Source organism: Macaca fascicularis, chromosome 17 (assembly GCF_037993035.2).
Source record: "Macaca fascicularis isolate 582-1 chromosome 17, T2T-MFA8v1.1".
Classification (NCBI taxonomy): Eukaryota; Metazoa; Chordata; class Mammalia; order Primates; family Cercopithecidae; genus Macaca; species Macaca fascicularis.
The window spans coordinates 15437548-15462754 of NC_088391.1; the positions used below are offsets into that span (position 1 = coordinate 15437548).

Here is a 25207-nt window from a genome sequence, read left to right on the forward strand (position 1 = left end):
CACAGCATTGTTTTTGAAAGAAGGGTTTTATTTTTATTTATTTATTTATTTTTGTTTATTTGGGGTTTTGCATTAGCTGCAACTTACTGAATAGTAGATCTTTAGGCATATGTTTGATTTCCCTTGGATGGGAAACTGAGACCATTTGGAAAAGTTATTTGAAAAAATAAAACATTTAATATATAGTCATAAAATGCAGCCGGTGGCCATAAAATCATACGAAAACTCACAGATAACCTGAACCCAGTCAAAAGGTTTCTGAGATACCCATCATATGGCACTAAAAGCTGACTAATATAACAGATGTGTTGGAACAAACATAATTCTCAATGTTTCCATGAATCCAAGGGTAACCCTGATGAAACATTGGCTAATGAATTATTAGTAACCACTGAAAACTATTTCACAGAGGAGCTCAGTAGGTACTAAAAATTATTTCACCAAATAGAATTGAACAAAAGTGGCATGAAATTGACAAAGCCATGAAAAAAGGTCAATTTACTTTTTAACATATATGGTATCCCTTTAAGAAGACATTGATTTTCCTCCAGCTACGGTATATGGCCTTTATGATACTTTCTGAGGAAAATGGATTTAATTTAAATCTTTAACCTTTAAGAAATGAAATATAACAACATTTAAGCAGGGAGTCATTTTGTAGAATTATGGCCCACATACTTTTGAATTAAATCTCCTGGAAAAACGTAATAAAAGAATGCTATACCTACATGTAAAATATTTATGAAATCAAAAATTAAATGAAATAATAAAAACAATGAATGTTGTGCAGATGTCAGAAAGGAGTAATTCAGAAGAGAGGTAATTAAAGGAAAAAGTAAAATTGGTCTTCAATATTACACTGGAGATATCTGGGAAGATGGAGAAGTGAACGGAAACTCCAGGAAACCTGATTCTCACCCTCAATTTAAAATAGTCATGAAACTATCTTAAAAGGAGTTATATGCAGCTGCAGCGAGATACACAAAACATGCACATTCCAGATTCTGTTAGGAGTTATACATCCCAGGATTTTGCCAAAACTGTGGGAACTCAATGCCATTGCAATTTTAAAAAATGTTATTACATTTCTGTCACACAATTATTATCCAATATATCATAGTAGGAAAATGATCACTATAAAGGAAAAGGAACTAAACTCACCCATAATCTTGACACTCATAAATAAACACTGTTCAGATTTGGGGACATGGACTTCCAAGGCTTTTTTTCTCTCTTTCCTATCCTTCTTTTTCCATTGAACAACATATCCTGAATGTTTTTCTGAAGTGAATTGCATATATCTATACAATTATTCTCAGTGGCTGCTGGATATTCCATTATATGGACGCACCGTATTAGTAATCCCAACAGCTACTATTACCACTGTCATTTATTGCACACACAGGATATACCAGGTATTGTGATAAAGACTTCATGTGCATTTTGGCCCATTTGATCTTCACAACAGCCCTATTAATCTAGCACTTTTACTCATATTTTGCAGATGAGAAAATTGAGATTCAAAGATGTAAAATAATTTACCCAATGTTACACAGCAAATAAGTGGCAGTGCTAGAACTTAAACTCAGATATGTCTGAGTCCAAGAGTCCAACCAGCACGTCCTAACACTGTTGGTGGTCTAACCACCATTGTGCCACTATTTAATTCATCAGTGCCCTGAGATAAGTTATCTCCATATATGCTGTTTGGGTTTTGTTGTTTTTTTTTCCCCCCATACTGCAAAACCCTGACATGAACATCTGTCTGGATAGCTACATATCCAGTTTCTTCCTCTTAGGTTACATTTCTGGCAGTAGAATTACTTGGTCACGAGGCACACGTGTTATTGAAGGTTTCGGTTATATATTACCAAATTGACTCTCTGACAGGTTCCGTCAAGTGACTCTCCCACCAACACATATGAGATAACTGTTATCCTCTTAACTTTGCCATCATTGTATGCTATTTTAAATTTTTGCTAGTCTGATAAGGCTATGTCGTTTTAGAAAGAAATGAGTGTCATCTCTTAATGACAGCGAAAAGGAGCAGTGAAGTAGACAAACACAGACCCACCAAGGTGACACAAGGTGAAAGTCAATGTCTTCTTAAAGGAATATCTTTTCCTTCCTGTCCTCATCTCCCTGATGAAATCACAGGTCTTTGAACAAGAGCCCCCAGTAAACACTTAGTACAGTAACTGGCCAATTATGGTACCAAATAATGCTTTGGGAAAATGTTGTGTCTTCTATTTTCCCTCAACTTCCATGCAGATTCAGAGAGTTGAATTTTTTTTCTAAGCACCCCCCCAAAAAAAGGATCGTTCAATTTCTGCCTGGACACTTACAATGACAACAAGCTACCAGTAATAAAGGACATTTAAATTTCAAAGAAATTACATTATTAAAAAGTTTTTCTAAAGTTAACCCTAAATCTCTTGCCCACTAATATCTTCTCTTTAATTTTAGTTCCTTGCTGTCCAATACAGTACAAGAAAGTTATCCCATCTTCCATGTGGCAGCCTTTCCTATATTTGATGAGAACCACCATGCCTCAAGTGGTGCATCCCTTCTCTGGGTCAACCCCAGGCCCAGACAGAATGTGTTCAAATTATTACCATAAGGGGTAACATGGTAAGCTGCACCAAGGACTCTCTTGACTCTTTCAGGGAAAGAAGTCTAAGGTCATATGAATATTTTTAGCAGCCTTGTCATACTGAGACTCACACTGAACGAAAAGCCTTCTCCAGGTCAACTAATAGCCTTTGGACCTGCAGTCAGGCCAAGTATTCCATTATTGTTTCTGTAATTGCCAATAACACAACTACACCAAAACTAACTTAGTCTCTAGGGATTTATGTCTATCTCTTGTTTAATCTCTTCTTACCAATTTTGAACCTTTATACAGCCAAAAATATTTTTGGATCTCACTTCTGTCACTGGTATAATTTATTTTCATTTGTAGTCACTGATACTCATAAGTAGGGCAGTATTGGCGTCGGACTCACAGAAGATCACTGGCTCCCTTGCTCTGGGTAACCTCCAATCCATTAGTCAATACACTTTGAGGGCTCAAGTTCTGTGTTATTGTCCCTGACCTCAGACCCATTCTCTCTGTGGACTCATCTTGTCGAACAGTGCAGTTAGCTATCCCATCACCAAATGGATTTATTTGAGGAATTAAGAGTCATGGGATTAAGGTGAAAGAAATATGTTATCTTGTGAGCATGGAATTGAAAACTAGGAAGAGCTGGAGCACAACCTGTCATCGTCACTTTGGTGGAACAGGACTAGCTTATTGCTAGATATAATCCACTGCGTGAAAACAAGGACCATGAGTTGCACGTGTCATTTTGATGGGCAGCTGGGAGCAGGTACAAACACTTGAACACAGAGTTTCTAGACAAGGAGAGGCAGTTTTTCTCCTAGAGGCTCTTGGGGACTTTGGGAGGGAAAAGATTTTTGAACGTTTATATTTGAAGAAAATGACTACGCTTGTTTCTGGAACCTAATAAAAACTAGTGATGTGAGTTATAGTTTTGTTAGTAAAGATTTAATTTTCATAAGGAGGAGGCATCTGTGTACACATTTTTGAAAGACCTGCCCAGGTCCCTGGAAGAAACAAGCTCCTAATGATGGTTTTTGTTGCTAAGGGTACAAGCTTGCCATCTAGTGGTGACTTGTGTAAACTGAAGGTATTAATTTTTTTTTTTTTTTTTTTAAATTAAGCAAAAAGTTCCTTTAGTCATGAACTATCATGGCATACATACACACATACATATACACATACACACATCCATGCATACATACACAGTGGTCCCATGCCTAAGCCCATCTGGAGAAGCATCATGTTTTCTCCCACTGCTCAGTGAAGTTTATACCGAGGCCAGTGTGAGAACTCCGTCTAACAGGCCAGTTGGGACTGTTTTGGGCTTGCCAGGCGGCTCTGTCCTCTGTTTAAAGAAGTATCACTCATTCACTCACTCACTCACTCCGCTCATCCACTCTGACGTCCACCTGTCCATACAATTATTAAGTACCAGGCATGACAACAAGTGAAGCAACAAGAACCATATAAAATCATGGGCATGATCAATTTAGGGGGAAAAACTTTAGTTAAATACAATAATAAATCAATAAGGGGTATTTTTCACTGGGTCAGTACCTAGTTTTCACCTAAAATGTGGCTGGAAACATTCCTGAAAGTCAAATCACATTTTCTCATCAAAATACTTTAACCTGACCAAACACTAGAGTTAAATAAATCATTCATACAATCAATATAGATCCTTAAGGCCAAGCTACATTTTTATGCTGTTCTATAAGAATTAAAAATAAAAAACGCTAAAAGTTCTATATACACAATTATACTGCATACAATGAAATCTATAGCTGAATTAGATAGGTATTAAAAATACTTTGCTAGTTATAACAAATATTAATCTAACACTTAGCTAACAGAAATCTTGTTGTAAGTCTTACAATTTAGAAGGGCTCTATAAGCCTTTTAATCAAGTAGTAAAACAAAGTATGCTGTGAAGTTTTTTTATATATTTGGTAAGTTTCCCTATCATAAGTAAACAGATTCCAAATCTTTACATTAACTTTATTATAACATTTTCCAAAAATAGTCTATAGCTTTACATTTTGCCATGAGGTGGCAAATCCATGCATGGGTGAATAGAAAAATTTCTAAAGCAATATAAAAAAAAGGGTTAAAAAGTGATTTTCACTACATACAACATTATTGTTAGGCCATTTTATTTTTAGGAATAATTTAATTTCATTTTTAATTACAAAGAAAGGGGAAATTTTAAAAAGGAAATTAATAGTTATGTGTTATCTCTTTATTTCATCAAATCCCCTTAAAGAAGGCTTGAAGGAGGTACCTTCCTCAAGGTCATAAGACCAGTCAGTGGAAGAGTGAACCACTTGGTTTTGAACTTTTGTCCATCTGACTATAAATCCTGGGTGTGTGAGGGTCTACCTTCTGTGATAGTTCTGTTATTTCCACAACTCTCAACTGAATGTGAAATCAACAGTCGTCTCCTGTGCAATTAGTGACGTCATCCTAGTTCTGTTAAACCAGGACAGAATAAGTTGTGTTAAGTTTTGCTAAACTTATTTGAACTATTTTATCCTGTAATAGATTTATCTCTACAAAATTCACCAACCCCTAATCCCTACAGGCAGAAATCACTGTAATGGATAATAAAATCTCTTCAGTTTTTCATACAGATATTTTAAACCTATATTATAAATGACTGCAATTGCTTCTCTATATAGTTCAGCTTCTTAAATTAGAAGAGAAGGGAAAAAGAAAGGAGATAACTTTTTTTTCTTTTGTGGTAATTTAAAGTAAAATATGTTTGAATCAGCATAATACATTAGAAGTATCCTGTAAATTGTAATTTTAGTAAAAGTGCACTCCTATGTAATCACTTATGGCATTTACAGAAATAGATAACCCTTCAGCGAGGAGTAAGTGAACAATGGGTACACAAAACTGAGCAGCAAAATCAAAAAGGAAAGGAAATGAAACTTTAATTTTCCATCGCTGAAGTTTGGGAGCTTAGAGAAGTTTTTAAACAAAGGGCTAGTTGTAAGTCCGTTCCCATGAGACAATCCTACATAATTCAAGACACAGGAAAAATGAGTGCAGATGAGAGAAAATTGCTGCAGTTGATGGAGGCAACTATGCAGAAGAGAATGTTTAGGCTACTGTGGAGATGAGGAATTTAAGGTGCAATTAAGTCAGGGCTCAGTCACTTGACCTCGGCTGCCTTTTATTAGCCAGTAGCTACAAGATTACCAGCGTAATTGCAATGAACTAATTGTGTGCATATTTATTTCTTGAATGCCTATCTTTTCGGCTTCAGTGTCAACTTCATGAAGACGTGTGTCTCTCTTGTTCCCTGGCACAGTACCTGACACAGCAAGTACTCAGTACCTCTCCTTAACGCAGAGCTCACTGTAGTGTAGTGATAAGAGCTAAGGCTCTGGAAGTCGGAATTAGGTTGAGACCTTGACTCTTCTACTTAAGAACTGTTCCAACTGTGGGCAGGTCATTTAACTTCTAGGTACCCATGTTCCTTACCTATGAAATGACACAGTAATAGAACTTACCCGATATGGTTGCTGCGAGGATGAAATGAGATAATGACCATAAAGACGTTAGCACAGGGCCAAACACATAGATGGTTCTCCATCATTGCAGATCTTACTAGCTTTTGTTTGTGTCATGGGAGCTGGGTGGCTCATGTGCTTTTAGACTGGAGTGTGTATGCAGGTTACCTGGGGAGCTGGCTGCCACGTGGATTTCTGCAAGCTGTCTTCAGTCACCAGATTCTGATTTGGTAGGGCTTCATCCAGGCCCAGAAATTTGCATTTTTAACAGGCATCTGGGAATAATTCTGATTCAGGGAGTCTTTAGACCACCCTGGAGAAACACTACTTTAGAAAGAGAATCCTCTTTTCCCAGATTTCTGAAGAGATGGGCAAAGTAACAGAAGTCATACATGATGCTCAGGGGTGGATAATGAAAGTAAAAGAAGAACTAGCATCATTGGGAAAACATATATATATGCACAGTATATAGAAATGAAATACATTTCATTAAAATGCCAGCCTGAAGAGCCAGCAACATTTACATTACTCCCATATTTCCCAGTGAAGTGCCGCATACTTAGTCTCCACCTCCTCTTTTTTCTCTGCATTTCCCTTAATAACTGGGTGAGGAAGGACCCCCATTTGCTTTTGTGGAGATATCTCAAGGTTTCCACAGGGATGGGGAGTACATGAAAAGCAAACCAAATCGTGTAACGTAGGGGGAAGGATGTCTTTGTTTTTAAAAATTAGTCTTTTTCGAATTTGTTTTTATGCTAAGGGGCTAGAGTCTTAAAAACCCATCATAATTCTTTTTCTTTTAGAGTTTGGATCACATTATTGAGCTGTAAAGTTGGGAGACTCAGAAAAAGTCTAAAAGGGCTTCCTTTTTTTCCCCCAAGTAAAAACTTCTTTTTTCTTTTCTTTTCTCTTTTCTTTTCTTTCTTTTCTCTCTCTCTTTCTTTTAAGACAGGGTCTCACTCTGTCACCCAGGCTAGAGTGCAGTAGTGTGACCATAGCTTACTGCAGCCGTGACCTGCTGGCCTCAAGCGATCCTCCCACCTCAGCCTCCTGAGAAGCTGGGACTACAGGCGCACACTACAATAATCTCTGGCTAATTAAAAATTTTTTTCTTTTTTTGCAGAGATGGGGGGTCTCACTATGTTGCCCCAACTGGCAAGTAAAAACTTTCTAACATAAAAGCGCCTGAGATAAATGACATCCGTGTCTGTGTAACTTGTTACTATCTTGTCCTAGCCTGAGGTATTCAATACAGGCCTACCCTTCATGAGTTCAATTCCCATTCTTGTGCCTGGTTTTTATTTGCTAATAAATCAGGTGTTTTTAAGGGTGCATTAACTCATCTAGATCAACCTAAAAGACTAGTTTCCAACTAGATCCTGAAGGCTAATTGGAAATTAACCTTTCAGGTAATTTTTTTAAAAAAGAAAGAAAAGAAAAAAGAAATATTCATATTCATTTATGAGTCCTTGGAACTCAGGATGCCCTGTAGGTGGAATTCCTCTTACCAGCAGGTTCTCTGGCTTGATATCACGGTGGACGATGTTCAGGCTATGCAGGTATTTGATGGCGCTGGCTAGGTTGTACAGCATCCCACTGGCGTCCCTCTCAGTGTATTTGTTAGTGGAAGTAATGGCATCAAAAAGGTCTCCCCCCTGAGAAGAGAACAGAAGGTGGAGCAGCACATTAACAGATGGGCCAGTGGTGTCACCTGCTAAGGCCACTCACAAATCACAAAGGACAGAAAGAATGGATGTGGAATCTTTGGGTTCCCAAGGGCTTTTCCTGCCACTTCCCTCTCAAAGGCCCGAAGGCTGAATGGTGATTTCTCCACCCACTACAAAGCCAGCAGCACTTCCCCCAGAGCTCAGAGACAGGGGCAGGGTGAGGATTCTCCACCACCAGACACATGGCCATTTCCACAGCTCCCAGCTAGGGGAGGAGGAGATGCAGCTGGATCCCCAGGGCGGAGGCCTGTGACACGTGAAGAACTCAGTGGCATGTGCCACCTGCCTCACATTGACTGCCAGCCAGAGTTCAAATTCGTAATCCTTAACCTCCTCCAGTGAGGAACAGGTAATACCACAAACTGCACACTGAAAATGTTCTACTGCCTAGTTATTAAGACGCGGGCGCGTGCACACACACACACACACACACACACACACACAATCCCCTTCATATGCTACATTTAGCTCTTTGGGAGTGGGCGTAGTGTTTTCTTTTTCAATATTGTGCTTCTTTGTAACGAACAAAGAAAAGGACCAGAAACTGCCATTTCAAAGATGAGCCAGATAAAAGAGGGAGGAAGAGGGGGGAAATCTCAAAGAAAGTTTTCTAGGACTGTTATTCATCTGAACTTTTGTTTCCCTTGTTCCTTTTAAAAGATATTGCTTTTTGGTAAAATGCAATTATTTTTAAGCTTCAACCTAAGTACCATTTATTCAAAACCCTTTCAGAGAATTGGGGTCTGGTTTACTATCAGTATGTGCACCATTCTTGCCTACAGGGCACCAAACTGCTACGCACCGTAACCAACTGTGATCATCTGTTACCTAATGTGCTAAGGAACTCAGTTTTTCTTTTATAAATAGCTAAAGCAAAAGATAGTCCCTGTAGGCTGATGATTTTCAAATCTGCCTCTTGGGCCTGGGCCCTCTGCGCCCCTGGACAGTCTCCACTCTGGAGGCTTCTCTCACTATCCCCGAAGCTGCAACAGTTCTCAAGCTAAGCACACAGATTTTTTTTTTTTCCCCAAAACGAATAGTTTTTTCAACTTTCTGCTTCTCTCAAAGGTAAGGCTGCTACACACAGGTTTTCAGGTTGTCTCTGTACCACTTGAGGAGGTGGGACAGTCACAGTGCTCTATGTGAACAGCACCCCTGGAGTTCCACCACAGGGCATGTGTGGCTGTATATGGAGACCCTGCAAAGATTCCATCAGTCCCAGTTACCTGGGTTCCTGGCATCTTGTAATGCCCCTTTTTATAAGAGACAAAGTCTTGCTTTGTCACCCAGGCTGGAGTGCAGTGGCACAATCATAGCTCACTGCACTCAGACTCCTGGGCTCAAGTGATCCTCCTGTCTCAGCCTCCAGAGTAGCTGGAACCACAGGAGCAGGCCATCATGCCCGGCTAATTATTATTATTTTTTTTTTGTAGAGATGGGGCTTTGCTTTGTTGCCCAGGCTGCTCTCTAACTCCTGACCTCAAGTGATCCTCCTGCCTTGGCCCCCCAAAAGTGCTGGGATTACAGGCATGAGCCACTGCATCTGGCTCCTTTCTTCTTTGTCCTCAACAATGCAGTCAACAGGTCTTATCCATTCTCTCTTGGACACGTTTCTCCTTCGCAGCCATCTGGGCCTTCCTACTCCGCCAAACGCTCCTGTTGCCTCATCCCTGGCTTGTTGTCATGTGGTCTCACAATCCGCTCTGCTTCCCTCCGTGAGTTCTTTATCCAAAGCATCCTGCACACCGAGTGCTACCTTCCCACACATTATGTCACTATTTTCTTTCTTTCTTCAAGAAATCACCATTCTTTTCCCACAGCCGAAAGGAGGAGGCTTTCTATGTTCTGCCCCAACCTTCATTCCACCCTGTTAATTTCCTCTCTTGCCACTACTTAAAACAGTGACCCTCATGCTCCAGGATATTTCTTCCCTAGCCATCCGAACAGGCCAAGATCTCTGTCCTCAAGCCTGTCCTCATGAGAGCCCGCTTCCTGAAGTGTCCCGTCCCCTCCCCTTCAGTTTTCTAATTCCCGTTGCTCTCTCAGGGCCCAGCTGCAGGCCCAGTTCCTCCGCAAGGCCTGCCTTCCTCTGAACACATAGGCAGCCTGCATGTGCACCGCCTCTGGCAGGCAGAAGGCTAAAGTCCTGCGCCTGATGTGTATGGAATTTCATTCTGGTGAACTGCTGATCCACTGCCTTCCGGAACAGGAGCCTTGTTTGTCTAGGAGCTTCAGGCATTCTTTGGCACATCACTGGGCCCTGAGGGTTTGAGAAGCACACCCACCCACATGTCTCAGTGGAAAAGTCCTGGGAGTCTTTCAAGTCAAGCCTGGGGCTGGCCTTCACTTCCCTGGGAAGCTTCTCGAGCGCCCTCAGGGCATTCTGGGTGAGATTAAATCGAAGCGTATGATCTTTCAGCACAATTGAGAGTCCCAGTGCTGGGCTACGGAGACCTTCTATGGCCTTTTTAGGGTATCTTGGTAATGCAGAGAGAATTCACAAAGGCAGTTAAGTGTAACGAGGACCTTAACATAGTCACCTAACCAAGCACATGATTGAGAGTCAGACTAAGATTTCTCACAAAATGCCCCATTCAGAGTGCCTGAGCCTTTGCCATCTTGAAATTTCATTTAGTCTCAGCATTCCAAAAATCAGCCAACAGTGGGGGTAAGGCAATAATAACAGGGGGTATTCAAATTCTAACAGCACACAGAAGGGCAACAGAATGGCTTGAAGTTGGTAGTCTAAAAACATTGTTGGAAAAAGTCTCCGTGGTACTAGGGAAAATATAATTTACAATGTTGGTAAAAAGGTAATTTGATAATAAAGCACCAACAGGAAAATCTTCATATTTTTTCTTTATTCAAATGAAATCAACTTTTCTTTTCCTTTTTCTTTTTTTTTTTTTGAGACAGAGTTTCCCTCTTTTTGCCCAGGCTGGAGTGCAATGGCGCGATCTCGGCTCACTGTAACCTCCGCTTCCCGGGTTCAAGCGACTCTCCTGCCTCAGCCTCCCGGGTAGCTGGGACTACAGGCGCCTGTCACCACGCCCGACTAATTTTTTGTATTTTTAGTAGAGACGGGGTTTCACCACGTTGGCCAGGCTAGATCTCTTGACTTCGTGATCTGCCCACCTCTGCCTCCCAAAGTGCTGGGATTACAGGCATGAGCCACGGTGCCAGGCCGACTTTTCTTTATTGGATTATCAGTTTAACATTTTTACCTCCCTCAGCCTCAAACATGACAATAACCTTGTTACTACAAAAAGGCTCCCATTCTTTGAAAGAAACAAGTCCTAATTTGAAGTAGAATAAAAATAGGTTTCACCTATAAAAAAAATGCCGATATGTCTAAGGTGAAGCAACTCTGAACAACAAAAACTTAAAGACCCTAGAATGAACATTTATCATATCATCACAGATTAGCTTATTAAATGATTTCCTTGTCTTGAATGTTTAAGAGAAAACCTCACATTCAAGTCAGCAGTGTGGGGATTCCAAACATGCCCTGGGAGCCTGAGGCGCCCCCTTGAGGTGCTCACAGCTGATGCAGAAGGCGGTGCAACATTCTCCAACTAAGGTAGACATTACTTAAACCCCCAGTTTGGGCCGGATGCTGTGGCTCACGTCTGTAATCCCAGCACTTTGGGAGGCGGGCACGAGGTCAGGAGATCGAGACCATCCTGGCTAACACGGTGAAACCCCATCTCTACTAAAAATACAAAAAAAATTAACCGGGCGTGGTGGCGGGAGCCTGTAGTCCCAGTTACTCGGGAGGCTGAGGCAGGAGAATGGCGTGAACCTGGGAGGCGGAACTTGCAGTGAGCCGAGATTGCGCCACTGCACTCCAGCCTGGGCGACAGAGTGAGACTCTGTCTCAAAAAAAAACCTTTCAATTTGATGAATATACTAAAAAAGACTTGAGAACACAACAGCTTCATGAAAATGAAGCATGCCATTTTTTTTAAAACTTCTAATTCCTGAAAATGTCAAATGTATGGAAGGAGAGTAAGAGACTTTTCATCTCCATTCAACCATCATCAATTGGCTATCCCCATAGTCTATGTTTTCATAGAAGGTAATATTATGTGACAGGATGAGATGACGACATTCACTGAAAGTGCGCTATTCACATCATTATTAGGACAGCGCTATTTTCCCATTATGTTGGTGACTAAAAGTTTAAAGCTTGTTTTTACAAGATGGCTGGTACCTTTGGATATAGTTCATGGAAAAGTGAATGATTTTCCATTACAACAACGACAATTATATTGGTACCTAATACTTTGTGTGTCACACAAACTGGTGGAAGCCATCTCTTCATCCCCAGAAAAACACCATTAAGCAGGTATTATTAGTATTCTCACTTTACATATGCTGAAACTGAGGCATAAAGAGGTAGACCCAAGGTCATGGGCCTCTTTGTGCCAAGGCTGGGACTTGAGTCCTTGTGTACAGTTCTCCTGTGAACATTCCTAATCACTAGGCCAATATCTAGAAATGAGAACCTGAATATTGGTGAGAGAAAATAAGGAAAAGAGCTCTAGAATATAGGCAAGCGTGGTGCCATCAATAAAGGCTTACTTTTTTTCCAAAATACACACCTTTACTAATTCCATGACAAGATACAGTTCAGTTGGCACATCCATCTCCTCAATCAGAAGAACAATATTGGGATGCTTCACTCTTCTTAAAATAGACACTTCATTCTGGATCATGTGCTCCTGTCCAAAGGAAAAGTCATCTTCATCAGCTTCCACACAAAACATATGGAGAGCTAACTCAGTGAGTACAACTATACTATGTAAGGGTCAAGAGAGATGCATTTTGGTAAAATGTAACGAGCCTGTCTTGTATTCTGATATTCAGATATAGCCTAGAATTGCCAACTGATGTGGAGGTCCTTACATAATGCTTATAAATTCAGAACCTATCATGATAACTACAGTTTCATAGCAAAGAATGGGATGAAACTTAGATCACATGAAGAAGGGAAGAGAGTAAACAAACAAAAAGATAAGGAAGATAAATCATATATAATCATTCCAAATAATTTTTATCCCAGGGATATACATAAAGTTATATTCTAGTAAGTGTATAACATTCTATTCCAGCAAAATTCAACCCTTAGGGTGAACTTATGTTTATTTGGGAGCTGATCTTTGTGTTTCTTTTGACCTCTTGAACACTCTATCTCATAAGAACAAATTTTATACATACTTTGCCTCGACATTTGCTTTTCTTGATAATTTTCAGAGCATACTCTCTAGCAGTCGATCTGCAAAGAGAAAGTTTGTGTTTTTAACATAAAACTTAACTTCAAATCTATCGAATTATTTTGTCAGGGATCAATTTCCTACCCCATAGATCTTGTGTCATGTTGTAAATATTTTGTGAAAGGATTTCCTTTTTTTTTTTTTTAAAAACAAATAAATATGTAAATGTTGATGGACTGACCAAGTGTAAGGATGGTAAGTCTGCTGGCATAGAGAAATCTTGGGCTGTTTATGTTGCCATACTGGTAATAAAAACACTAGCACTGGCACTTTGCTCTTCAAGTTGCCCACTTATCTCTCTTCCAAGTGTACTTTCCTTCCTTTTCTTACTGTTGGAAAGCTTTTTAATAAACTTCCACTCCTGCTCTGAAAACAAAACACAACACTAACATTGCTATTGCGTCTTAGCTCCTCCTGCTTCCAGGTTGTTCTTCCCTCCCCTTCCCTCTGAAGTGATGTAGTGGCGGCCTAAAGCAGAGATGAGTTTCCGCCATTCCCTCCTGAGGTTCGCTATCCACCCAGGGCACCTGTGACTGTTCTCTGAATGTTCACACAATCACACTGAAGACTCTAGAGAAAGCAGTCCACGCTCTTTAGACCTCAGTTCAGTGTGACAGCCTGTGTGAGTTCTGCTGGAGAACTCATGGATGATATGGTCAAGGTGTAAAGAAAGGGATAAAATCTATTTCAGAGCTTCCTGGGACCCCTGGGCCCTTTTACGGGGTGTCTCGTTTCATTGAAAGAAAATGAAGGTGACAATGAAAATCTACTCACTCCCCAAAGCCACGTGGCAGCATTAAAATCAGACTCTCAGTTCTCGAGGCCCCTGCTCCCTGCATAGCACAGTCAACGCTGCCCCTCCTCTGTGATAGGTGTAGGAGGAAGGATTTAGTCCTATCGCTACCTTTAAACAGCTTCCTAATTTGTGCTAACATTACTAAGATACTGTAGAGACAAACACAAGAACGCGTCTATTATTAAAGGGCACAATGCATACTTCATAATCATAGTAAACCACGACTTCACAAGCATTGCTGTTTTATTTCTGGTGTGAAATTGAGAGAGCCTAGCTTTTTACCTATAGATAAAAGTCAATTTTGTGGATCCATTAGAGCCAATTTTGTGGATCCAATGGACACAAATAGTAATGAGGTTAATTAAGAACACGCTTTTAAAACAGGGCTTTAAAATCTTCAATATGGTGAATTAAATGGGATTTCCTAGTTATATGGTTGTAGCAAGAAAATGATTTGCCTCTAAGCGAATCAACAGGCCAGTCATTAATATGTTTTGAGGGCATTTTAGAAATTTTTCATGTTATTTACTTCTAAAAATGCTTCTTCCATGACATTTCCAGCCCTTTTCATGGTGCCAGCCTCAAAAAACAGTGATCACTGAATTATGATTCTATCTGCTGAATAAAATCACAAGATAATGACTTTGAAGCCTCTTTTCCTCACTAGCAGGCTTTGGGGTTCAGGCAGTAGAAGGTAAACCCTTTGCTTCAAGGCTCCCCTCCTGCAGATATGCAGCTGTCAGAGGAATTCCCATAGCTTTCCCTCAGGAAGGAGAAGGACTAGAAGCCCAAGGATGCCACTACCACTGTCTCTGTTGATCCTTCAGATCATGGCTGAAGGATCAGCCATGGCTGGGCAGAGAGGCCATGATGGGGTGTGAGCCAGGCTGTGGCTAAATGCAGGGCTTGGTGTGCTAGATGTTCCCACATAAACACCAGACCACCAGCAAGACTGGGGGGTAGAGAAAGAGAAGGCACTGCAGGAAGAGGTAAACCAAAATATTTAACATTAGAAATTTAAAATGTGGGCTCGGTGCGGTGGCTCATGCCTGTAATCCCAGCACTTTGGGAGGCCCAAGTGGGCAGATCAGTTGAGGTCAGGAGTTCGAGACCAACCTGGTAAACATGGTGAAACTCTGACTCTACTAAAAAAGCACAAAAATTAGCTAGGCATGGTGTTGCGTGCCTGTAATCCCAGCTACTTGGGAGGCTGAGGCAGGAAGACTGCTCGAGCTCAGGATGTGAAGGCCATGGTGAGCCGAGATCATGCCACTGCACTCCAGCCTGGGTGACAGGGAAATTTAAAATGTGAGGGCAAACATAAATGAGAAAATGAGAAAGTGACATGATTCACGTGTGAAGAGATTCTTCACTGTAGAAGCTCTACATCCTATAAGACCACAGGGTCGCTTTAAGTAGCTTCTTCTTAAGAGGCTCCTGTAGAGTTTGTCTGCAAACTTGAAAATACTTAATCAAGAGGAAAACTAAAAACCCAAGTGTTTCTGGATTCTGCTTTTCATAAATCACTAAAAAATTATGATAAAGCAAATCTCAGGTTGGAATACATGAGCAATTTCCTATCTGGCTTAACATGTGCCATTGGATGGCAGGGAATCTAGACCATTGCACTGCCTGCCTGGATAACCACCAGCAATCCCAGGCAGGGCCAGAGAGCAAGAAGGGACGTTTGTGAGGCTGACAAATAAAAGCTGCCGTTCCCTTCACCACCTCCACAGAGGAGATGGATAGACAGGACCGTGCTGGTCAGAAAAGAAAGTGGTTTCTTAGCTTGGTGATTCCTCATGTTTGCCATTTGCTGCTCTTTTCCCTTGAAGGAGTAATTTTAAAGCACTCAATCCTCAGGGCTGGTGTAGAGCACAGGAGGGCTGAATCCCCTCTATAGCCAGTTAGACAAGAAGCCGGATCCCTAGTGAGCCAGAGGGTGTGTTGGCTCTCAGCAGGCCAAGGAAGCAGGTTCTGTCCTGAGCCTACAGCTGAGGCGAAGAGGGCAGCAAACCTAGGGCTTACTAGGAACAAAGACCTTGTGGATTTCCACTATAGAACCTTTTGTAATAGGATTAAACCTTCCATTACATCTACTCACATTTCACAGCGGACAATGAGCTCCACAGAGGACCACCAAATTAATGTTGCACCTTTTCTTTTTTGATTCCTGAGGGTCGAACTATAAAGCCATATAATAAAATCCATAATAAAAGCCACATAATAAAAATTAATTCCTAGAAGCACAGGTTTACAGGAAAGTAGCTAGTCTAGAAAGTGAGCCTGAAAACAGGTGTTAGGACTAATTGTGTGTCATAAGAATAAGAATATAAGTGTCTGCTTTAAGTGAAAACACTTGGCAAGAAATCGACTCTTATATAACGAATTTGCCTTCCTATATACCTGGAACTCTGAGGACTGCTGTGCCTGTATAATTATTCAGCAAGCCGTGGGATGCAGGGCTCTTTGGTGGATTCAGAGAGGAACGAGACCTGATCCTTGTCTTCAAGGATTCTACATTTGAGTGTACTGAGAAGAATCCGAGATGACCTGATTGATTACTGGTGAGGGGAATACAGGCCGTTTGCTTGCTTGCTTTTGAAATTACGTTCTTGACCTTTTACAGAGCCCTCTTTGCCACAACAAAAACAGCAGCAACAGAAAACTTTGTCTTCCTCCTGGACTATGGGAAATCAATTTGTAAGGCTGCCTTCGTATTAAATGTGACCCCAGGTCAGAACCCAAACTACTAGAGGGAAATTTTCAAATTTTACAAACTTCAGTTAAATCCAACTTTTGGTGTTTGTGCTAAAAATGGTTTGGAGACAGCTGTCTTGTTTAACTTAGTGATTCTCAACTCAGGCCAGTCTTCTGCCCACTGCACCCCTCACCCAGCGAGTGTAGCAGAATGTTTGTCAAAAAAAGAAATGGGCCAGGCACAGTGGTTCACACCTGTCATCCCAGCACTTTGAAAGGCTGAGGCAGGAGGATCACTTGAGATCAAGAGTTTGAGACCAGCCTGGGCCACCATAGTGAGACCCATCTATAAAAAATAAAAACAAAAAAAAATTAGCCAGGCATGGTGGTGTGCACCTATACTCCTGGCTATTCGGGAGGCCAAGGCAGGAGAATGGGTCACTTGAGCTCAGAACTTTGAGACTGCAATGAGCTATATGATCTTGCCACTGTGCTCCAGCCTGGGTGACACAGCAAGACCCTGCCTCAAAAAAAGCTGGTGGTGTGGAAATGGCTAGCAAAGATTGGGATGTTCTGAGCTCACATGGTTTCTCTTGTTGCTGTTATGTGCTGTGTTTTGAAGGATTTAGAGAAAGAGTGTATGGAGAAGGAAAGGCAGCTCCCGAGCAGTCCTCTCCCATAGCATTCATTGAATTTCACTGCAATCCTTGTTTGTGGGTAAAGTTCTCTGTATGAGGCTGTGTCTTGTCTCTCTCTCTAACCCCAGAAGGGCCCAGCATGAGCCTGAACTAGGAGGTGCTCTGCACATATTGTGGAAACTCCAGAGGATGGTGGCAGTTGGCACAATGACAGGAATACCACCCCCAACACCAGCAAAAAGGAGTTAGTAACACGCCCTTTGTTTACCAAGTAATCCTAACAAAGCCCAATCTCAGCCTCCTCCGTAAAGAGATAACTGCCAAAAGCAGAGAACTGAGGTATTCCACCGTGCCTTGTCAGACGGCTCCCAAGTGGAATTTTATTTTGAATCTGACAAGGGCCCCATGGCTGTCAGGAGCCAGAGACTCCTCAGGAAGGAAAGAAGGAAGAACAGTAATCCACTAGCCAAGAGCAGTGATCTAAGCTTCAGCACAAGGCATCCTCCAAATCCCAGTTCTGACGGAAATGCTTTCAAACTATAGACACATAGTTGCTTTGTTGAGGTTATTACGAATTTTGAGGATTTTCTAGGTGGAAGCAATGCATTTTGGTGACCCTAAGGTCTCAGCTTGTTCTGGTGGGTTTGAGCCTGCTTATGTTCATTGCTAGAGCCAGCATCTTGGCTGCACACATCCTCAGGCTTATAGGTGCCAGAGGGAGAGAGAGAAGCATCCGCAGCAAGGATTTTAATTCAGCTCTGGTGCCTATATCACTAAGCAATTCCAGCGGTGCAGGTGGGGAAGAGGACCAAGAGCCACCGGGGGCACCATCCCTGCTCATGACTATATCACCCCTACCCTTGGCTTGTGTGGTCATTAGTCCACACAGAGCCAGGAAAGTTAGGGATGAAAGGCATCTCACATCGCGCCCTCTACTTGTGCTCTGACTGGTCATTAGTGCTTTTCTGCTTTTTGAGTTTGCTATGGGGCCTCAAAACGCTCCACAAAACAGCTTCAAAGTAGAGCATGTCTCTTCCAGCTGGAGTCACAGTCCACTAACTTCCTTTAGCATGTCCCGGATGCCCCAGAGGCCACTCATGAAGTTACTCCTGGAACATAGGCAGAAATCTAAATGGACTTAGCTGCCAAAGACTATACCGGAACAGGACCACAGAAAGACATCGTTATTGTGTCCATTGTTGTAGATAAATCTTGCCTGTGACAGGATATGATTAGCAGAGGAGGGGCATAGTCACCCTTGGTAATACATATTCATCCTTCCAAACGCAGCAGAATGTACCCGCAAGCAATGTGTGCCATTCACATTCTTAGCTCGCTTTTTATTTTCTTGGACCTCTGGAAAATATTAGAAGAATGTTTTGTGATACCTCTGGGGAGAGAGGGCACATGCCATATGTCCTCGTTCAGTGGGAGCTGAATACTAACTTCATGGAGCAATCTGGTGTTTAGGTTCTGAAGTTTCATACAGTGAGACCCAAGATGGGAACTCATGCAAAACGAACGCAATCCAAGTTAGAAAGAAACAAATTGATTCTGGATGGAGAAATGGGAAATTTCTATTGTGAGAAGACCAGCCCTGTTGGACTAAGACACCAGCCCGATCCAAGGACTAGCTAGGAGAAACAGCACATGCCACCATGTCAGACTTAACAGATGACGGATGCTGGCAAATCACCAGACACCCCACAGCTCAGGGGCATGGCAATCTGCTAGAAATGGGGTTTTCTGCTACCGTGGAAATAAAGCCAAAAAGAGCTAGATTTACTATCAGTAAAAGCATCAATGAAATATACAATTATAGAAGCACACATGCATTTGCATGCACGCTTCTATCCACTACCATAGGAATGGCTTTCCCTAATTAATTTAGTCTTATTTGTACAGGACCAAAGGGAAAGTGTGATTTTGGCTCAGCTAAGCCAGAGTCTTATGGGAGACTCCTTATTAGAGGCAGTGGAGTAGTGGTTAAAAGTGTGGTTTTTGGAGCTGGGCTCGGACCTGTGTCTTGCTAAGTACTTCTTAGCTGACTGACCTTGGGCACTTAACGTGTCCGTGCTTTCTATCTATCACATGGAGACAACAACACTGATATTATGCAAGTATCGTGTTAATTAAATGAAATGTCACAAATTAAGGGCTTCGTAGATAGTTTATGTTCAGCAAAGCAAAGTTGCTCCTGCTTTGGGAGGTGGTGAGGCCCAGGGATGCAATGGACATTTTTCATGTTCAGCACAAATGTGCCAAATGGCCAAGCTTCGTGGAGAGGTGGGGGAATGAGAGGGAGAGAGGAGAACCGTGGCTTGGCAGCATGGACTCAGGGATTTTTCAAGCTCCCTATGACTCATGACCCTCCTGGATGCACAGTGGCTGCTCAGCTGGGTCTCTGTCACTGTTGGGAATATCTCAGCCTTGCTGACATGTTGGAGTAGAGCAAGGTTTGAGACCCACTGCACAAAGGTCGATAAGGAGTGCTCTGCTACCTGAGCTGGGGAAGCATCTTCCAAAGAGCCGCAAGGGGTGCCGGGAGCACACAAGTGGCTATTGGCCAAATGAAGAACCCTCATGAGACGTGGGGCTCTGTAGAGACTGCCAGCTTTAATATGGCAGGAACCTGTGCTTCTGAATCAAAGCCCGTAGCGGAGGCAAGGTCTAGATCTTCCAGGCCAAAGCCTTCTCGTCTGTCTTCTCTCCTCAGTCATCCTCTCTGAGTGGAGCTCAGGAGCATGATTCTCAGAGGATTAAGAATGGGCAGGGTGTCCAGCCCCACTGCAGGCCGAGAAAGGTGACAAGGAAGTGTGTACACCCCAGGCCAGCCCCCAGAAAGCCAGAGGACACAGTCCCTCAAGGAAAGAGGTTAGTTCCCCCGACTTTTCAATATTCTGCCCACCAGCCCTGAGAAGCTGCTGGCTGACCAGGTTCCCTAAAGCAAGCAGCTGCCCGGGAAAAGCAACCCAAACGTGACACCAAGTGGAGGGCTTGAGGCCACCGTAGCTGGGTTGTAACTTTATCAGTTGTCACTTCTTCGTCTAGTAGCCACCAGCTAACGTCCTCGATTAGATATCTAGAACCTCAGGATAAACCCTTCCCTTTGGCCCACAGAGTACCGGGTTCATTCATTTTAATACATCTTAATGTATTAAATACCACTTCTGCTGGGGTCAGTACATATGCATTTTAAAGCTTTTCAAGATGATTGTTGATGCATTTCATCTTATGCTAGTATGCATTACAGACATAAACTCTCACAAGAACTTTCTGACCTCTACAAAATATGTCATAAAAAGTGTGTGAGAAAAACTATTCAATATGGTTTTTAACAACAATAAAAAGGCTTACCTGAAAAGCTGGCAACGTTTCTCTGAGTACATTTTAAAAAATCGAAGTCTTTAATTTATAGATTGTCCCCAGGTATCACTACATTTTTCAAATCTGTTGTTAGATGGGTCTTTCTTTTGCATGTGGGGTTGAGACACTAACTTATTCCATATGTACCATAGACTGGAAATAGAGACACAATCTTGGAAAACATAATGCCAAATGTAACCCTTAAGTATTGATGCAAATGATGTTCTTCTCACCTTTCTACACATTCCTTGACAACAGCAAAATTTCCATCTCCTATTGTTCTTCCGACTTTATATCGTTCTGTTATTGTAGCTGGAATCTGGAAGCCTTCCTCCGACACTTCTGAAAGAATCATTAATACTTTTTTATTGGTGGAAAAGGGAACACAGATGTTGCACAAGGAAACATTTAAAAGTATCATCTAATTGACTGGAACGGATTCAGAATCGATATGTCATTCTCTGTACAGTGAGGCAACCGCCTCCTTCCCTTGCTGACATTGTATACTCAACAGATTTTACTAAGACAAATGATAAAATAAAAAGAAACGTAAGGGGTCCACTCCCACCTATATAAGAGAAACTTGGGTTTTCTGATGCTGTGGGGATTCTCAGGAGGAAGCTTTGCTCCTTTCACTTCATGCCAATTTGATCAATAGTGTTTACTGAATACCCACTGTGTACAGAAAAATAGCATTCCCATGTATGGCGCAGGAGGCAACTGCAGTTCGCAAGGGACTCTGGGCTGCTTGACATTGTACAAGCATGAAAATTGCCTGCTGTTTGGACAGTTAGTTTTACTACATCCTGAAATGGAAATCTCCATAAAATTCCTTATGAACTAAGCACTGATGGCCACCCGTCCTCAGTATCATCGAGCAGACTTTAGACAAATGTTCTCACCAGCAACCTGCATAGCAGATGTTGAGTTAAAATTACAATATCTATTATGTCGTGAATGGAACAGTTTTGTAGTTTCAATTATGTTAGTGCCACTAACACAACACATTTTCCCCCTGAAAATGCATTTTGAAATATTTTGCAAATGCCTAATATGCTTTAAATATCTAAGGCCATAAAACTAAATAAGCCACAGTTAGGTCACGTAAATATACTGAATAACCTTTAACATCTTAAGGGTGTAAAAAGCCTTTTATAGCTGGACTCTAAAATGTACATGCTTTAAAGTGATAAATCCCAGCTCTCCCTCAGGCAACCTGAATGCAAAATGTGATGGAACCCTGGTGTGTTTTCTTAATGTACTCCTCTTCCGACCTTTCATCGTAAACTGAGACTAAACATCTCTCCTCAGAATACAACTTTAGGTGGTGAATGGGCTTTCTTAGTAGTTTTTGTATTCATACTTGCTCTGTGTTGTTGGAGACCCATAATCAAATGGAGACAGACAATCATTAGATATCTGCATGAGGGCCTTTCTTCTCGATTTATAATGATGCTCAGTTGGCATCAATCTGAATTCTAGAGTGGATGAAATTTCTAGAAAGTATTGAACAAATGTAGGACATTTGCTGCTGCTACTTTTGTCCTTGGCGTTGGTACAGTCTCTTCACCCCTTTACAGGTGACATTTCCCTCTTACCCTGCTAGAAGCCATCTAGGTGGTCTCTAGAATAAAGTGAGGGCTGGAGCCAATCCCCCTACCCCCATCTCACCCCTCTAAAGAAGCTGCAATTTTGCCTCTGTTTGAAGGACTCAGCCAGGGGAGTTTTGTCTACTGCAAAGCACCCAAATTTACAAAACAGCTCCCACATGACACAATCTTAAGGCTCTTTACTATGTGGCTAAGAAAGGAACCCTCCTTGGCTGTTGGGTACAAGTGTGACCCTGCAGGTGGGAAATGGAAGAAGGTACTTCCATCCTGCCTTCTGGTGGGAGCATTCACTGAGTTGAGACACCCATTGAAAGCACATGGCTTGGGATTTTTTTCCCTAACTATTCATAAAAGGTATCTTTTCTCACTGTTGGTTAAGAAGGCCCAGCCAGGCCAGGTGCAGTGGCTCATGCCTGTAATCCCGGCACTTTGGGAGGCCAAGGCAGGTGGAACAATTGAGACCAGGAGTTTGAGACCAGCCTGGCCAAGCTGGCAAAACCTCACTTCTACTAAAAATACAAAAATTAGCCAGGCATGGTGGCAGATGCCTGTAATCCCAGCTACTCAGGAGGCTGAGGCAGGAGAATTGCTTGAACCTGGGAGGTGGAGGTTGCAGTGAGCTGAGATAGCGCCATTGCACTCTAGCCTGAGAGACAGAGCGAGACTCCAAAAAAAAAAAAAAAGAAAAAAAAAAGAAAAGGGTTAGCCAAAGGTTTAAATCAAGAACCATTTCATTTCATTTAAAAAATACAAAACACATTGTAACAAAAGAGACTTCTAGGTGGCTGGTTTTCATATTTCTGGAAGTACAAAAAATTCTGATGTTGCATTGTATGTAGTCAGAAAATAATTACACTGTAAATCACATATTTCACTTAATATAATAAAAGCACTTCTCAAAGGGTACTTTTTGGCCAAAAAAAAAAAAATTTTAAATCATATCATTTAACACAAATAAGAGAAGTGGATTCCTTAACAGTGGCTTGATGGTATCACTTTTATCCTTTCCAAATATTTCCCCGTAGTTGATTTGAACCTGGTAATAGCCTTCAGGAAGGAAATAGGTGTGATTCACAATCTCCATTTCATAGGATAGGAAGTAAGATGCAGAGAGTTGAAGATGCTTGTCCAAAACAATCCAGTGAGTTAGTGAAAAAGTCATTTCTGGAATCCTGATCATTTGACCACATCACAGAGATGTTCTGCAGTGAATTAGCTCAAGGGTATTTTTGCAATTTCCACCAATTCTTTTTGTAAAACCATATTTTCATGTATTGAGTTCACTTAATTTAGGGTACATCTGTGAGACTACAACAGTCAAAAGAATAAATTGTCTTTAAATTTGAATGGTCTTTGTTCACTTAAAGTAACACTAAAAGTGAACAGGGTTTGGGAAAACAAAAACAGCCATGATCCCAGCGATCCCCTTTTATTTCCAAAGCGGGCAATAGCTGGCCTTCTTAGGATACATATGCCCTCAGAGGATGGGAAATGTCTCCAAAATGGGCCAACTTCCCCTTCCCATTCTCACAGAGCAGATACCAATCCCTGGTGGGCACCATATTCAACCCTATCCCCTTGTGATTGACCCACAGGAGCTGCTCAGCCTTGTCCACATCATTCTGCTTGAGAAGCTACAGTTTCTTGGAGTAAATTTAGCCAACCCATCCTCTGCCTCCTCAGATACCAAGTCCCAAGCTCATCACCTTCTCCAGGGCCGTCGTTCTCATCCATCGAGCTGCAGACTTTGGTGGATGCAAGTGAAGTAGAGGAGCCGCCATGCTGAGAGCTCTGTAGGGGAACAGAAACCGGTAATTCAAAAACTGGGTCAGAAGGCCTGAGTTTCCAGGGGCCGTGCCCAGCTCGGAATCTCAAGAGAAACCTTTGCCCATGCTAGGGAGGATTTGAACTTAACACTTGGAAAAAGACGTCTTTAGCATATTCAACTGGGGCCACATCTCCCTCTCTCCCTATTAACCAATAATAGACTGTGATAACAGGATCAAGCTGGTTATTGTGAACTTGAATGTTCCATGACTTCTTATTCCTTTTGCTCAAAATCAGGGTCCTTTAGCTCACTCTTTGGGTTTGGAAGAGTTCAAGCATCTCACCTGACTCTTCCACAGTCTCTCGGCAAATGGCCCTCAAATGTGGTACCATTCTGATCCCATTCACTATGTTTTCTATTTTTCCAATAGAAAACATTTCTCTTCAGTTTGTTTTTATAAAATATCCTAAAAAAAAAAAATTAAATGCTCCACCTTACCACAACTTCAGGAGAAAGGCTAAAGAGTGGGGTTGTCATTTCTATTTTGAGATCAAAACGTAAGCACTGAGTAGGTTATTGGTTTGTTAAATGTTACATAATAAGTCTGAAATAAAGACAAGAATAAAAGCCTAGGCCTTATAGTTCTGTTTGATGTTGACCCAAGACCCATGAAAGCAAACAGGGTAACCAACTGTATGAGAGAGCTCAGAGGACAAAACAGTACCAAATATTTAATATTATGACTGGCTATGGGGCAGTACTTTAACAATGAATGTTTCCATCTCTGCATCTATTTCCTGAGAAAACAATTTGCACATTTCAGTGCTATTTCTAAATAGTGAACACAGCTTGTCCTAAAAGATCTTCCTTCTGTTTCCCTGGGTTTATCCACTTGGTTGGCCTGATGGGAGCAGGAGGCGGTGAGGGGGCGGGCGGCATTGGCTCATGGTGCTGGCTGTCTGTGGAGCAGAGAGAAGGGAAAGAGCATCTGTAGTTGAATTAATAATGAAGAGGTGGTAAGAAGCAAAGCTGACCTGTTTTTCCTCTGCTTACCTGTTTCCCTGCAACCTCCTCCCCAACCCATTCAGCCTTAAACTATGTACAAAGTAGGAGGAAAGACACATTTGACGTAATTTCATTATGGTCTATAGTATCCTGCATAGGAGATTCAAAGATTTTAGTTTTCATTAAAAAGATGAATAT

The 25207-nt window shown here is 41.7% G+C and overlaps 1 protein-coding gene across 6 annotated transcripts in view; it reads right to left on the minus strand.

Annotated features, from left to right (window-relative positions):
* Positions 1-25207, minus strand: part of DCLK1 (doublecortin like kinase 1) — a 350985-nt gene that overhangs the window by 44390 nt on the left and 281388 nt on the right. For all 6 annotated transcript variants that reach the window (XM_065533147.2, XM_074021841.1, XM_015439144.4 and 3 more), the window contains 5 exons: positions 23943-24027; positions 20860-20968; positions 13071-13128; positions 12455-12574; positions 7632-7778 (listed from right to left, as the gene is read on the minus strand). In XM_065533147.2, coding sequence (XP_065389219.1) covers positions 7632-7778; positions 12455-12574; positions 13071-13128; positions 20860-20968; positions 23943-24027 — 519 coding nt within the window. The remainder of the gene's footprint in view (positions 1-7631; positions 7779-12454; positions 12575-13070; positions 13129-20859; positions 20969-23942; positions 24028-25207) is intronic.